This window comes from Mastigoproctus giganteus, chromosome 10 (assembly GCF_048544385.1).
Source record: "Mastigoproctus giganteus isolate SK-2022 chromosome 10, ASM4854438v1, whole genome shotgun sequence".
Taxonomy (NCBI): Eukaryota; Metazoa; Arthropoda; class Arachnida; order Uropygi; family Thelyphonidae; genus Mastigoproctus; species Mastigoproctus giganteus.
The window spans coordinates 183,025,809-183,042,152 of record NC_143584.1 but is presented as its reverse complement, the minus strand read 5'-3'; the positions used below and the strand labels follow the sequence as shown (position 1 = coordinate 183,042,152).

The following is a 16,344-nucleotide window of genomic DNA, read 5'->3' as shown; positions in this document are numbered from 1 at the left end:
ATAAAACTGATTCAACATTATTTTCTGAATTAATTTCTGTTCTCTATAATTAATTTCCATTATTTTATTTTATTATTTTCTGTTCTTTATTTTAACATTTTTAATTAATTTACATTTTTAAAATTTTATTTTTTAGTATACCTGATTACCACCCCCTAATAACCCCACCCAAGGCTTTTGGTGAGAGACCAAATATCGGCGCCTCCGTAGCCAGGTGGGCAGGAGCAGCAGTGCGTAGCACATGCTTCTTGATTAGACCGGGGTTCGAGCCCGTGCCCACCAAATACAGAGGATGCGGAAAGGTCAGGGAATGACCACCGCATATCCCCGGAGCATTATGGCCTTAGTTGCTAATGCTCCTAAAAACCAAATAACAAACAAAACAAACAAACAGACCAAATATCATGATTAATTTCGTACTGAAGATGACCCGCTTCTTGGCAAGAATGAAGCCAGCCAATGGATTTCCACATGGCTTTTTCTGACTGGTTGCTGAGAGGTCAGTCATACAACACAATACACTAAGCATACAAACCAGCACAATATACATGAATTTCTTTGCAGAAGCAGGTTTGAGGGAACCTTTAGGAACTGCTGCAACAAAGCTACATATACATGTCCTTTCTGTACACATTGTACTCTCCATATTGAAATTTGCATTCCCTGTGTCTTTTTATGAATAAATGATCTCCATTACTTCTTTAACCACTGACTCTATTATTTTCTTTGAAGTAGAAGATAATTACTCACTTTACTCTTTGATCCCCCCCCCCCCTTTGTAAATAGGGGAGACATTTGCACATCTCCAGCTGTGGGAACCTCCTCTGAACCCAGGGATGCTGTCATGATGATAGCTAAATATTTGCTTACCTCTTTTGTTGTGTTTTTTTTTTAAATATAATTGCATTGATTTTGCCAACCTCCAGGTGCGTTATTCACTTTGTTTCAACAGTTTCTCTCTCACTTTCCTCTCAGTTAACACAAAATTATTTAGCTCCCAGTTACAAGTTTCTGAAATTAAGCCAGTACTTCAAATTCATCAAATTTATTTACGGTGCTTCTGGGCAATAGCATGCACACAAGTATACTTGCACCTATTTTTGTTCTTAATAACCCTAAAAGGCCCATATATTTGTTTCTCCCATGAAGATCCCCAGCAGGCCTTGTTCTCCCCCCCCCACACAGACCCTGCTTTTGAGGCTGCTTCACAGAAGCATATTCAATAGAAGCAGAGCAAGAATCAACTTCCTGTGCTTGCAGCTGCTGTTAAACTATAGTTCTGTGTATTCTTTGCCCCCCCCCCAAAAAAAAGCGACTGTATCCTCCCAAACTAGCACGATGCACATTTATTAAATTAAGGACAGACAAAAGCACATCAGTAATTTTGAGTTTTTGAGCAAGTTGTCTGCTGATATGAAAACAACAAAATGGGAGAAGGAACAATGCAGTGAACTTAATTTTTAGAAATATCACGCATTCCTTACGTCATCTAAAGTTTTTGAATTTTCTGTCTGGAATAGTAATGCATTTAAGGTTCCATGTTTTGAAAATATCAGCTCGTAATCAAGAATTTAACAAAGAAAAGTTAAATATTATACTGAAATATTTTAATAGTCAGGGCCTCATAAAGTTCTAATTTATTAGTGGAAGGTAGTCTGAGGACAAGACTAGCTCCATTTATTGGGGAGTAATTTTGTGGTGAGTTTTACGTGAGTGTTGACATCAGAGGAGAAACTATAATAGGTGCAATTTTAAGTGTCTGTTACCATAATTACAGTGTCACCTGACTTGACATTACAATGGCTCACCTGACTGCTGTTGTATTTGTGTGGACAATCATCAAAGTTTAAGATAGTCTCTTAATAGCATTTGAAACATGCTATTTCAGATACTAATGTTAGGACATAACATCAGTAGTTGAACAATTGTGATTCACCTGCCTTCCAGGACCTCATTTCAGCTGAATTACTGATATTAGATAATCACAGTGCCCACTGATGTAGAAATTATAGTTCTTGTCTTTGAAAAGAGGTCACAGGTATCTGATCCTTTTCATCATTTATATCTGTTATACCAAGTACTGTAAATGTCACTATGATTATACTATTAGTATCAAAGAAAGGCTACTTTTGGCATATTTGTAGATCAGTTTATTAGAGATTAGTATTCATAAGTGTATTTAATGATAAATTAATAATTTTCAGTTAAAATTGCCTTACCAGTTGTTCACGTGTTTATATTTTTTTATGCTGTAGCAATTGAAGCTCACAAACAGTCCAGGGAAGAATTCATAGATATTGTGAAACAAGCTGTTTCCCATTTCACAAAACACCTTGCGATAACTCTTAAGCGAAAACAAGGATCAGGTGTGTGCTTTTTACCTTTTTAACCATTATTTTTTATCTTTTGCATATTCAATAAATATTCCTTATATTAATGAATATCCTAAGTGTATTCTAATTAAAGTTAGAGGAACTGTAATATAATTTGCAAAAAAAAAAAAAAAAAAGTACTTAAAGCTTATTAGAAGTGCTAAGTGGCTAGCAATAAATATTATTGTGCTTGGTGATTTTGATGAATACATCAATTTTTGTTGGGCTTTGATATCACAATACAATAATCTTGTATTATATCAGGTTTTTTTTTTTTTTTGTTTAATGAAAACCCCAAACAGAGGTATTAGAACCTATAATACTTAGTATCGTGCGTGGGTGAAGGTTGAGAAGATGCTTGTCGATATTAGACTTGAATATCTGTAGATTGTAATTTTCGAGAAAAGCGTATATACAAATGTTGTTCCAGAAAATGGAAGTTGAATGAATAAATGAAGAAGAAAAATCAGTTCTGTGAGTTTGAAGTTGGATAGTAAAAGGATGTTGACTGGTTGTGATACATGTTCGGACTGTTTTGAAAGAGAGAGCAGGAATTATAGAAGCCAATTCAGAATAACAGTGTCCATGGAAGTATCTGTAGAAAAGACATGCAGCAGAAACAGTACGTCTATGAGACAGCAAGTGGAGAGACTCTGTTAGAGATGAGTCATTAATTAACCTAACTGCCCTCTTCTGAATGGAATCTAGAAGCCTGAGAGAGGTTTTGGGGGCAACCACCCCAGATGTGGGAACAATATTCCTTGGTAGGGCGGATTTGCAATTTGTACAGAGTTAACAGCTGTTTGGAAGAAAAGTAATGCCTTGAGTGAAAGAGAAAACCAAATTTTTTAGATGCAGAGCAAGCAATATTTGTAATGTGCTTGTGCCAAGAGAGATTAGAAGTCAGGGTAATCCCCAAAAGAGATATATCAAAATTGCCTAGAAATCGGAGTACCACCAAAGATATGCATAGGAGCAGAAGAATCCTTTTTTGCAAGATATAAGACAAGACTGAGTTTTAAAAGGATTTAAATCAACTAAGTTGTCTTTGCCCCACTGGAGAATTACCTGGAGATCAGCATTTAAGGAATTGGTAGCAGATATTCGAGAAGTTGAAGCTGATTGAGCAGGGCAAGGTTTCTCAAAATGGAAAGTAGAATGCAATGTGCTATCATTGGCAAAACTATGGATAGGATTTCCAGTCAATGGAAGAAGGTCATTAATATACAAGAGGAAAAGAGTGGGGGAAAGAACTGAACCTTGGGGGACACCAGCATTAGTGGAGAAGTTAGAAGACAGAGAGCCATATACCACCATCACCCTCAGTGAGTGATCAGAGAGAAAACTGGATAATCAATTACAAAAAACAGTTGGCAAACCGTAAGATGGAAGCTTGTTTAGAAGCTATTTATGCCAAACACGATCGAAAGCTTTTGAGATGTCAAGAGCAACTGCTTGTGTTTCGTCGAACTTTTCCATTGAATTTGTCCATAAATGAGTAACATAAGCGAGAATATCACCAGTGGATTGACACTTACAGAATCCATACTACCGATCGTTGATCAGACAGAAGGTTTCTAGGTAGTTTAAGAGTTGGCGATTAATTGATTTCTCCATTACTTTAGAAAGAGTAGAAGTAATTGCAATTCGATGATAATTGGATGGGAGGGATTTGTCACCCTTTTTGGGAACTGACTGGATATGAGCAAATTTCCAAGCAGAAAGAAAAACACCTTTGGAATAAGAAAGTGAAAAAAGGCGGCAAAGAATAGGAGTAAGTTCAGGAGCACAGGTTTTGAGAACAAGTGGAGAAATACCATTGGGACCTTGAGCTTTCTTAGCATCAAGATTCATCAAAATCCTTCTAACATCCTTTTGACGGAAGACCACGGGAGGCATTGAATGGAGCGTGTTGGGAATGGTGGGAGGTGATATCAAAATTGTTTTTTACATCCAGTTTACAGATCCAACTTAGTGATGGACTTCAGCTCATTATTATCAGTTGCTGGTTGATTATCCCTTATGTATCATCAAATGACTCATCACCTGTTAAATTTTATGAATCATTTTTAGGGTCTGTAGTCCAACGAAGGACCCTTATAATGTCACTCGGTTGTCTGTCTGTCTGTCCATCTGTCTGTCACAGCATTATATCTCTGGAACCACTCAACCTATTGACTTGAAATTTTGCATGGGTTTGTACATCATGTGGGCCAACATAATGCCATATTGATCGTTGTTGACAAAAATTTGTCTGAGAAATGGGGGGTAAATGTGGGCGGGCAAAAATCTTGTCGACAACCTATAAGCTATAGGTTGTCGACAAGATTTTTAAAATATAATTTTAAAATTAAAAATGGCGGTGCCAGACAGGAAAATGAGTAATTTTTGTGTACCCCCCATCTATTTCTGTTGCTAATGGAGCTAAAAATTTAAAAATCAAATTAGCTATGCGTTATTGGATACTTATCAAGGGAAAACTATTTCTATTGAAATCTATCGTTTACTTTGTGTTAAAATTAAAAAAAAAAAAAATTTTTTTATTGAACTTCGATAGCGTGCTTCTTTGTACAAAGTAACTCTCCTTTTGGTGACAAAAAGGTTGCTAAATAGTTAGTTAATAATTCTATAAAGGTCATTTATAAATTTTGTGATGAGAAGCATTTTTTAACAATTTTAAAAGATGAATTTGTCCCAGCAAGGAAGTACTCAGAGAGCCAGTGTTGAGGCAGTGGTGGTAAGGAGGTGTCTGTGTGGAGTCTTGCACGGCCCTCACCTGCCATTCACTTCTTCCCCCAAGACTTTAATCACTTCTCCAGGAAGAAGTCGGTGTCACTTCTCACACCCTTGTCATTCACAACAACTGGAAAGACTCAAATAGACAATGTTTTCATTAGTTCCTCAGTTTAGGCCAAGCCAGGGTACTAGAAACTTTTTTTCAGTTACCATAAAGCTCTCTATTTGAGATACTACACTAACGACCATTTGTGACTACGGACCCTTCATCCTGAGTGCCCAGCACTCAGCGGTTGACCGATTTATTGTGTTTGCACTCAGTTGCTATATCTTTTCTGAATGCCATGCATATCTTAGTAACTGTTTGCGTGGTATTTCTGCCCAGTTTATAGTCATAAAGTAGACATGAATAACTGATTGGATCAGCCATCTTTTCATTGTATAATTGAACTGCACTTCATTCTTGCTGGGCATTAACTAACTCAGTGCCATTTGTGTACATTTGCTTACGAAGTGCACGAATGCGTACGAAGTGCCATTTTTGCACTTCGTATGCACTTCATTCTTGCTGGGCATTAACTAACTCGGTGCCATTTGTGTTTTTGATGTGAAACATCCTTGGGGGCACTTACAACAGAGTAAATCTGATTGGCCACAAAAAATGCATCATGGAAGTGACGTCATCTGTGGCTTCTGCCAAAGGCACAAAATTCAAGCCAATAGCCTAATTACCTATATGATTGTAGCCATTTGTTGAACAGTATAATATCACAATCATACTTCCTGCAGTTACTACTGCAGGAAATATGAATGCAACAATACAAATATTTGTCAACAGTTTCTTTTTTTTGTCTTGCATTTTAATTACATTCCATTGTTATTTCATAATCGATATATACAAATCAAAATACCTAAAAGAAATACAAAGGATATTCCACATAAAACCATCTACCACATGTGCTGAGCACATGTGCCTTTTTTTTTTTTTTTTTTTTTTTAATGCATTTATGGTTTTCACATTACAGGTGACCCCCGCTTAATGCTGATAATTCGTTCCGTAAAAACAGAGCGCTAAGTGAATCCGCGCTAAGCGAGCGCCGCATGCCCATAAGGTAACATGTATTTGTGAGTTGCGGTCGGTGCCATAGGATATTTCCTAATCAATAATAAATGGTAGTGAAAAGATGTACAAATGTCGGTCAAAATATTTAATATTCAAATATTTGTACATATAAAATATTCTGCATACATACGTATATAATTATGTGGTAACTACTTACGCATCAAAATTAAATTTACATTTCCAATTAAAATCATGAATTTAATTGTTCTAAATTGATTTAATTTAATTGATGAATTTAATCATGAAAAATGTGTCGATTTAGGGTTGAACTTTGGCGCTCTTCCAAATAAACTAAAAGGGATGTTAATTTTAAATCCCTCACAGCGTTACCACCCAACAATAAAGTCAACTGATCCTTCGCTGCTTTGAAACCTGGCATGCTTTTTTTTTTTTTTTTTCTTCTTTCAATGTGAAAAACTTCTTTTAGGCATTCGTTTCCACAAAAGTCTTGCTTCATCTATGTTAAAAACTTGTTGAGAAGTATAACACATAATACCCCTCTTCAATAATTTGAACAAGTTCTTTTTTGAAAGTTTCGGCTCCTTCTGCACTTGTGGCTTCTCCTTGGATTTTAAATCTATTCAACCAGCCCCTACTAGTTTTAAATGGTTCCACATTTTTGTTTTGTTTTTTTTAGGTGAGTTTTCTTCAGATCATCATATTGGCTAATCTCTCTCTCTCTCTCTCTTTTTAATAACATTTAACTTAACTGAATTCTGCATTGGATATTATCTTCAATAAAATTAGTTAGTCTTTCCATTTGAATCCTAATAGCCGTCCTAGCCCTAGTTGCTCGCAGTGGAACAGCTATCTTTCCTGCTGCTAAAATTAATTCTTTATTTTTTTTTATAATTGTTCTTACAGTTAAACTTGCAAGTCCTAAATTATGGCACACATCCGCTTGTCTTTGACCAGAATCGATTCGCTTAAAAACATCTAATTTAATTTTCAAATTCAATCTTTTTCTTACATTTATAGTCTTCGTACTGCGCTCAGACGTTGTTGCTTTTTCATTCTTATCGGCGATTATTAACTTTTCGAAAATGTAACTGCGTTGGTTGCATTAATTATGATACAATGTTCAAGTAAACTGTCCGTTACGCACGATGTCTAATACTGTACTGAGTGATGACTAGACTTCGGATAAATGCATATAACGCACATATTACAAACTTGATCATTTTTTAAAATGTTGATCTCGGAACTATGTAACAAGTCACTGTACTGCAATTAAATTAGCGTGCGAGAAAATTTCACTGAGCGTGGGAAAATTTATCAAGTCGGCGTGGGAAACATTTTAATGCTGTTTTCCTATTCATTTTCAAGCTGTCGATTCCATCAAATGAAACGATTTCGTTAAATATGCCAAAAATGCAATCTGTAAAAGAGCGTTATAGTGATCTGTGACAGCGTTATAGTCAGGTATGGGTTATAATATAAGAACAGCGTTATAGCGAATCAGCGTAAAGCGAACCGCGTTAATAACGGGGCCCTGCTGTATTGTCAAAATATTAGTCTTTAAAGAGTGACACATTTTTGACCATGTGATATTTCTGTGTTGCATAACTTATTCAAAACACACTTTACCTTGATTCCTATAATATAATGTTTCTTTCATTAACCTATGAATTTTTCAAAGAATTTTTTCTGTATTTTATCATTATTCGGATAATTGTGCTATTTGTCACTGACTTGAGCCTAATATGCCTTCATCAATACCATTAATAAATATTCTATATACTACATTTTTATATTACTTTTTCAGAGTGTATCCTTACTTTCACCTTTACACAAATTGACAAGAATAATCCTGATCATAAGTATGTATTTGACCTTAAATTAGATGATGACAATAAGTTTTATGGTAAGTATTTTTTAAACTTTTGTTTTATTTTAAGCTTCATGAAAACAGTAGAAAGTGAGATTTTATAAAAACATATTATCTTGTTGTCAATCCTGGATCTGATTACATTCAGCAAACAGGGCTGCTTAATTTAGAAATTATATATCTACACTATATGACTAAAAGTATCCAGATCATGTGTCTCACAAAAATGGACTTTTAATTCAAAAAAACCTAATAGATAGTGTGCTGTCTTTTGACTTGCATGGCAACCTCAGCCTAAAGGTGTAAAGTTTTACCAACTTTTGGTAGATGCTGATCAAAAATTCCCCAAACATAGTTTGCAAAGATGCCAATGCCCCAATTCATCCTGCAGGTGCTTGTTCATGAAATTGAAGTCTAGGCTCTGAGCTGACCATTGGTAGTGCATATTTGAGAAGTTGAAGGTGTTTCTGCAGGACAGGGTTTCCCAAATTGGAAGATGGAATGTGGTGTGCTGTTATCAGCCAAACTGTAGATAGATATCTAGTCAGTTGGAAGAAGGTCGTTAATATGCAAGAGGAAGAGAGTTGAAGAAAGAACTGAACTTTGTGGTATATGAGCATTAATGGAGAAATTAGAGCCCTTTGCAAAAAATAGAACATAAGATGGAAGCTTATTTAGCCTTTATGCCAAACACAATCAAAAGCTGTAGAAATGTCAAGTGCAATTGTGCTTGAGTTTTACTAAATTTTTCCATTGAATTTGTCTAAAGACGAATAAAATAAGCCTATATCACAAGTGGATTGACCCTGATAGAACCCATATTGGCAATCGTTGATCAGATGCAAGATTTTGAGATGGCTTAAGAGTTGGTGGTTGATGGATTTCCTTTACTTTGGAAAAAGTAGAGGTAAGTGTAATGGAGCAGTAATTTGGAGGGAGGGATTTGTCACCCTTTTTAGGAACTGACTGGATATGAGTAAATTTCAAAGTAGAAGAAAAAACCATTAAAAAAAAGCAACACAGAACAGGAACAAGGTCTGGAGCACAGGTTTTGAGAGAAATTCCATCAGAACCTGAAGCTTTATTGGCATCAAGATTGTTGAATCCTAACTTGCTTCTGTTCAGATGGCCATAGGAGACATTGAGTGGGGCTACATTGGGTATGACAGGAGAGTTTACCAAAGATTGTTGATACGACAGAAAGGAAAAAAGGATGCTGGAAAGTCAGCTTTGTTTTTAGCCAAAAATGGAGTAGATCCATCTGGTTGTAACAGGTGGGGGGATTGATGGATAGAAGTTGTGGCAAATAGCTTTGGCAAGAGACCAGAATGCTTAACTACTATTTGGACAAGACTCTTAGACTGTTCAAATTTGAGTTTGGACTAATTAATAACTGTTTTACAAATTGTTTTGAACTTAGTTTAGGTAGAAAATGAAGCTGGAGATTTGGATACTAAGCAATTGCAGTATGCTGCACTCTTATCTTGAACAACCTTATCACGTTTATTGGAAAACCAAGGTTTAAATAAAGGATGAGATTTTAGGGTGGAATGCTGAGTAAAGGATTTCGTCTTCAGAATAATTTCACTGACATGATCTGAGCAAACATTGGAATCAGAAGATTTAAAACAGTAATCCAACCAAGGAAAAGAAGAATAGAAATTGCATAGGTCATCTCATTTCATAACTTGGTGAGACAATCACTAGGTTGTGATTTGAAGTGCCTAGAGAACCACTAACATTGATCAAATACTGTGAAGGGTTGTTGGTGAGAAAAAGATCACAAGTGTTCATGTGATTACAATTGTCTGGTGTTCTGGTAGGTAAGTGAACAAGCTGTGTGTTTGGTCATTAGTAATTTCAAAGAAAGGAAGTCAAAGAGTTCTGTGTGATTAGTAGAGTTGACAGAACAGTAGAGGCAACAGATGAATTTGAGAGTGAGGCTGAGCACCAGAGGAGATTCCAAATTAGTAAGTCTTGACAAGGAATATCAGAACATTCATATGTGCCAGTGCCACCTTTGAAGCAAAAGGAATCATAGAGTGAATATGAGGTGTGGCAATAAAGTTCCTGAACTGGCACAATAAAAAGAACACAGGAAGGAGCTGAAAAATGGTTTAATTTTATTCAAAGTAATCACCACCTGATTGAATGCACTTATTACACCATTCTAAAAGTTTCTGAAAAAAGTTAGCAAAGATGGTGTTCAATTCAGTAGTTACATTTTTCTTTATGTCCTGAAATCCCTTCTTTTGAGGGCAGCTTTCACCTTGGGAAAGAGGAAGTCTGCTGGTGCTAGATCGGGAAAGTAGAATGGATGGTTGATTACGGTGTCATGTTTTGTCCGAAATATCTTTACAAGTGCAGAACGGGCAGGGGCATTGTCACACAACAAGCACCAGCTGCCTTTCTCTCAAAATTCCAGCCTCACCTGGGAAGTGCCTTCAATAGTATTTGAAGCATCTGTATATAGAAAGAAGCATCGACTCTCTTCCCTTTGGGTACAAATTCCTTGTGAATCACCGTTTCTCAAAAAACATGATCAGCATCATCTTGATCCTGCATTTCTGTAAATGAAACTTTTTGGGCCTTGATGAATTTGAAGTCCACTGCATGCTCTGAAACTTTGTCTCTGGGTTGTGCTAACACTCATCTCCAGTCACAATACAGTCAAGGAAATTGTGACACGTTAGTGCTACTAACAAAACTTGTGTTCAGACTTCCTCCACCATCTGTTAGAAGAAGTTTGAACTACAACATACCACTTCCACATATTTTCAATCTTATCAAACATGACCACAACAGCACCACTCCAGAAACTTTATTGCCACATCACATTGTTGAGGTAACTAATAATTGAGGATCTGTCAGAAAAATAAGTAAGGCTTCACAGATTGTAAATGAAAATGGATATCATTGAGATTGAAACTGAGACATATATTTGTGAAATAAATGAGTAAGTTTAGATCTTGTCGCAGATAAGTTATATTAGTTTGACTTCAAGATGCATGCATTCAATAGACAGAGCAGATTCAACTCTCTCTCTGCTGTTGGTCTCAACCACCATGAAGCTGTACTGGCTAAAATAAAATTTCCTGCAGTCTGTTCTAAACCTCTTTTTCCTTGTTTTGAATTTATGGCCCCTGGTTCTGGAATCATTTATAACAGTGAAATTCCTCATTCATTTTACTTTCTCCTCTCAGCATCTTATACCCCTCAATTAGGTCCCCATTTCTAGGGTGCTTAGTTACCAAGCTCTGTATCCCAAGCTCTGTATCCCATATATGTCTTCCCTCATATGGGTATTGTTTTGCTAATCTCTCCAAGCACATTGCCCATTTATTAGTATTAGTAATGGCCACATGGTTCCAAGAAGCCTATGGCTTATGCTGCACCAGCCAAAAAAAAAAAATAAATAAATAAAATAATAATAATAATAAAAAATAAATAAATAACAATAATAATAATAAAATAACAAAAAAATAAATAAAATAAAATGATAGGAATAAAATAATAATAAGAAAATTTAAAAAATTATAATAATAATCAATAAATAAGAGAAAAGGAAATGGACAACCTAAGCATTTCCCTCCTCCCGTAGGTAATTATCCAGCTGACCTTTGAATTTCCCCAAACTGTCACCCTCTACCGCCCATGTAGGCAACTTATTCCAGTAATTTATAACTCGCTGGCTAAAATAAAACTTCCTGCAATCCAGTCTAAACATCTCCCTCCGTAACTTGAAATTATGGCCCCTCATTCTAGAATCATTTATAACCTTAAAAATTTTGTCTTCATCTGTTTTGCTTATGCCTCTCCTTGCCTTAAACACCTCAGTCGAGTCTCCTCTAAGGTGCCTAGTCTCCAAGCTCTGCAACCCACATATTCGAAGTCTTTACTCATATGGACGCCCTTTTGCCGATCTCACCAGGCAAGTTACTCATCTCTGGACCTTTCAAGAAGCACTATGTCTTCCTTTAGGTGTGGTCTCCATACCTGGACACAGTGTTCCAAGTGTGGTCTAACAATAGCCTTATACAATGAGATTATGACATTATTATCTCTACTAGCAATTGTTTGATACATCATCAATAGGACACCATGGGCCTTCCTTGCAACCTGTCTACAATGCCCAGAGAAAGTCTGACTGTATCGTAACACCCAAGTCCCTTTCCTCCACTACTGGCTTTAGTTTAACTCTGCCAAGTGTATAAGTTATTTTGGGGTTACTGTTCCCCAGGTCCAATACCCCTTACACTTTGCTGGATTAAAGCATAGCTGCCATTTTTCTGACCATCCCTGAAGTCTATCTAGGTCATTCTGAAGAAGCTCTGCTTGGTGGTGATCATTAACTACTCTACCAGTCTTTACATCATCTGCAAATTATTCTGATTATTCTGAGCAAGAGAAAGGAAGTGCCTCCATAGCCAGGTGGGCAGGAGCAGCAGTGCGTAGCACATGTTTCTTGATTAGACCGGGGTTCGAGCCCGTGACCACCAAAGACTGAGGATGCGGAAAGGTCAGGGAATGACCACTGCATATCCCCAGAGCAATATGGCCTTATTTGCTAATGCTCCTAAAAACCAAATAACAACAACAGAGGAAGAATCCCATCAGCATTAAGCATGCTCAAACCATTCAAGGCTTTATACACCTCAATCAGATCAGGTTCCTAGTCTCCAAACACTAATCTGCAAAACTTAAGCCTTTCTTTGTAAGAGCAACCCTTTGTTCCATTCACTAATCTTGTTGCCCTTCTCTGTACTCGTTCCAACAGCTCACATCCTTCTTAAAATGAGGCCTCCAGACCTGTATACAGCACTCAAGGTGTGGCCTGACCATTGGCTTATACAAGGGGATAATCACCTCCTTATCCCTGGTAGAAAAATTCCTGTATATCATTGACAAGACACCATGAGCTACTCTTGCAGACTGTCTGCACTGCTCAGAAAACTTCATATCTGCCTGCACAATTACCCCAGGTCCTTTTCATTCTCTACCACTGTCAGTGTAGTACCACAGAGTTGATACGTTACTCTGGGGTTACTGCTTCCCATATGTAGTACTTTACATTTGTCAATGTTAAACTTCATTTGCCACCTCAGCCCATCTGCTCAACTTTTCTAGATCCTGTTGCAGCAGCATACTGTCATTAGTGTCCTTAACAACCCTGCCAACCTTCGTATCGTCTGCAAACTTGGACATTAAGCCTGATATACCATCATCAGTATCATTTATAAATACAAAAAACAACAATGGACCCAACACTGAACCCTGAGGGACTCCACTAATAACATTAGTCCATGAAGAGCAGTGTCCATTGATTACCACTCTGTCTTCTCCCACAGAGTGGTAAACTCCAAATATACGATATCAAAGTTATTCCCTCTGTGAACCAGTTCCTTTGTGACCATATCATAGTATCCAATCCAACTGGTGAGGCAAGACTTCCTCTTAACAAAACCATGCTGTGTCCGAGCTATAACTGAAGTCTTGTCTAGATGATCCTGCAGTGCTTCATTAACCAGTGCCTCCATTAACTTTCCTGGAACAGAAGTTAAAATAACAGGTCTCTAATTACTTGTTGCCCTTTGATCCTCCTTTGTGAATTGGGGTCACATTTGCACATCTCCAGTCCATGGGTACCTCCACCGAGTCCAAGGAAGATCTCATAATTATGGCTAAGGGTTTGCTTACTCCCTTTAATATAACTGGATAGATCCCACCTTTTTTATGTTTATCTTCAACAATTTCTCCTCCACTTTCCTCTCAGAGACAATGTCTAAAGCTACTGTATGTGATATCCTCTTAGACAGCTATAAGTTTAAGCATATCAAAGTGTAAGGACACAATAGAGCAAAATACTTCCAGAAAACTTGCAGATGAATTTAAATCTGGAAGGCTAGAACATGTATTTACATTGGTTTTTTGTAATTTCACTTGACATGTGATTTCTAACTTAGATCTTGTAGAGATATCAGGTTTCAGTGGAATGTTCTGAAACCTTGACAAAAAAATATATTAAGCTCAAAAAGTAGCAAAGGTGAATGGGTTGTTTGAAGGCAGATAACCCAATAAGTTGGTTAATGCAGTTAGAAACAAGGTTTAGCCCACTGGTAGGTTGGAGGAAGGGGCATGTGACCACCAGGGTACATCTCATGGCAGCATCACTTCAAATGTTTGTAAAGATGACTTTTTATTCAATTTACATCATCATCATCATTATGTAAATTGACAATTTACAACACAGATCCAATATATTGCAATAGCAGTATATTGGATCTTGCAAGTATTAGAATATTTATTAAGCAGCTGAGAAGAGAATAGAAGGCAGGTGAAGTCTGTTACAGAGGTAAGGAGGGCTTATAAAATTACATGCTTTTTAATAAAATTAATTTTATACAAAAATATCTTCCAGGGTAGGAATAACACTAATTTTTCCAGTTACAAAAATCTTCAGGAATATAACCCCCATTATGGAAAGCTCCTACTGTATTTAATTATCAATGTAGTTGTAATATTCTGACACTTTATACGCCATGATAAATAATTTTTATAAATTAATGTTACATATCCCGAGCCAAGTCCTGTCTGCTCACTTCATGTTGTATGGAGCATCTTGCGTCTAGCATTATTCTTGTAGCCTGTCTTTCTCCATCCCTCCCACACTCTATTAATCTCAACTTAACTTTGTCATTCCATAGTTTCCTAATATATCTCTCCATATTTCTGTTTAAAGGAACCTGGCTAAATTTCTTGATAATAAAAGATGTCTCATGTTTCTTTTTTCATTTCCTCCCCTATTACTGCAAAGTTCTATCACTACATGCATGAGCACATCCAATAGATGCTGCTCTACCATTTCAGATTCTTTGATGTTTCCTTTAGCCACGATTTGTTCTGTTCATCTGTGAGTGTGACATCTTCTCATCTGGTGTATGTATACCTTTGAACAAATTCCCAATTTTATTAATTAGGTTAAAGATTGTACTTTTTACAATTTTTTTTTTTTTTTTTTTTTTTTTTTTGTCCCAATGCCTTTTGTGTGTGGAATCGCTACCCCTCTTGTAATCTGTTGTTCAAACGTTTTTTTTTTTTTTTTTTTTGTGGGCAATTAGACAATTTATGTATCACCACAAATCTATTCCTGTACACATGTAAACTTACCCCATCTTTCTCTTTAGTTACTAGGCTGTCCAAAAAGGGCAAGATATTAATTGTGTGAATAAACAAACAGCATCTGTTAAAGGTATCATCTTTGGGTGAGCTTTAAGCTAATCAACAAAATGGGAGTAAGTTCAAAGATCTGATACCAGATTATAATAGAAGACATACAGTATATAAAAATAAGTGTAAATGTTGTAGGGTATACATAGGTGTTTCAAGCCTTCTGGGAAGAAGATTTGAAATGCACACAGATGTACTCACTAAAAAATTTGAATTGGCAGAGCATGTGCTAGAGTGTGCCAAAGCATATAGTGATAAAAGTTTGGAAAAAAAGAAGTAGAGAAGCATTTTGTATCAATAAATTTAGCCAGGTTGCTTTAAACAGAAATAAAGGGGGAAACTGTGGAATTGGCTTTTCAACATTAAAATTAAATATAGATTAATGGAGTGTGGGGATGCTAGAGTACAATATGCTGTGAGAATTCTAAACACTAGATTAGAGGTAACTCTTATGATGGCAGCAGGTTGAGAAAGGCAAATTCACAATCCTTCTTACTCATTGCATGTGAACAAGAAACCAGTTTGTAACATGGTGCTCATTTATTAAAATTATTTAACATCGTACATAATAGTGTTAGAATAGTTTATTTCTTGATGTTGCATATCCTTATTTATTTTTTCCACCTTCTAGTGGTTCGTTGCATTCCTGAAATCCCAGATCTAGCTGTTCTTGTAGAAGAATTACAGAAAACTAATGATTTAGGAAATTTTGTGGTAAAAATGAGAAATAAGTTTGTCTCATTACTGTTGTGAAAATTCATTTTTATGAGAGAAGCAGTACGGTTCCACAGTGGCTTTTTCCAGACTACGCAAATGTATTTTTTTGATAAACATATTAATTCTGTATATGATATATGCGTACTATTTGTATATAATAGCCCTGTGTACAAGGCGATTCAATTAAAAGGCACTGACTTTCTTACTAATTTTAGGTTTAGGCTATTTGTCATCTGGACCTTTTTTTTACTGTATCTAGGCTAAAATTTTTGAATCTGGTGTTAAATGGGGCAAGGTATTACCATTTAGATGTTACAATTTCTAAATTAAAATGTTGCCTA

At 36.3% G+C, this 16,344-nt stretch overlaps 1 protein-coding gene across 1 annotated transcript in view; it reads left to right on the top strand.

Moving 5' to 3' along the window:
- The window catches only part of LOC150079607 (kinetochore protein Spc25-like), a 41,549-nt gene extending 25,510 nt beyond the window's left edge, over positions 1–16,039 (top strand). The window contains exons 4-6 of the mRNA XM_090383135.1: positions 2,256–2,366; positions 7,997–8,095; positions 15,918–16,039. Of these exons, the coding sequence (XP_090239261.1) occupies positions 2,256–2,366; positions 7,997–8,095; positions 15,918–16,039 (332 nt within the window). The remainder of the gene's footprint in view (positions 1–2,255; positions 2,367–7,996; positions 8,096–15,917) is intronic.
- Positions 16,040–16,344: the final 305 nt, after the last annotated feature.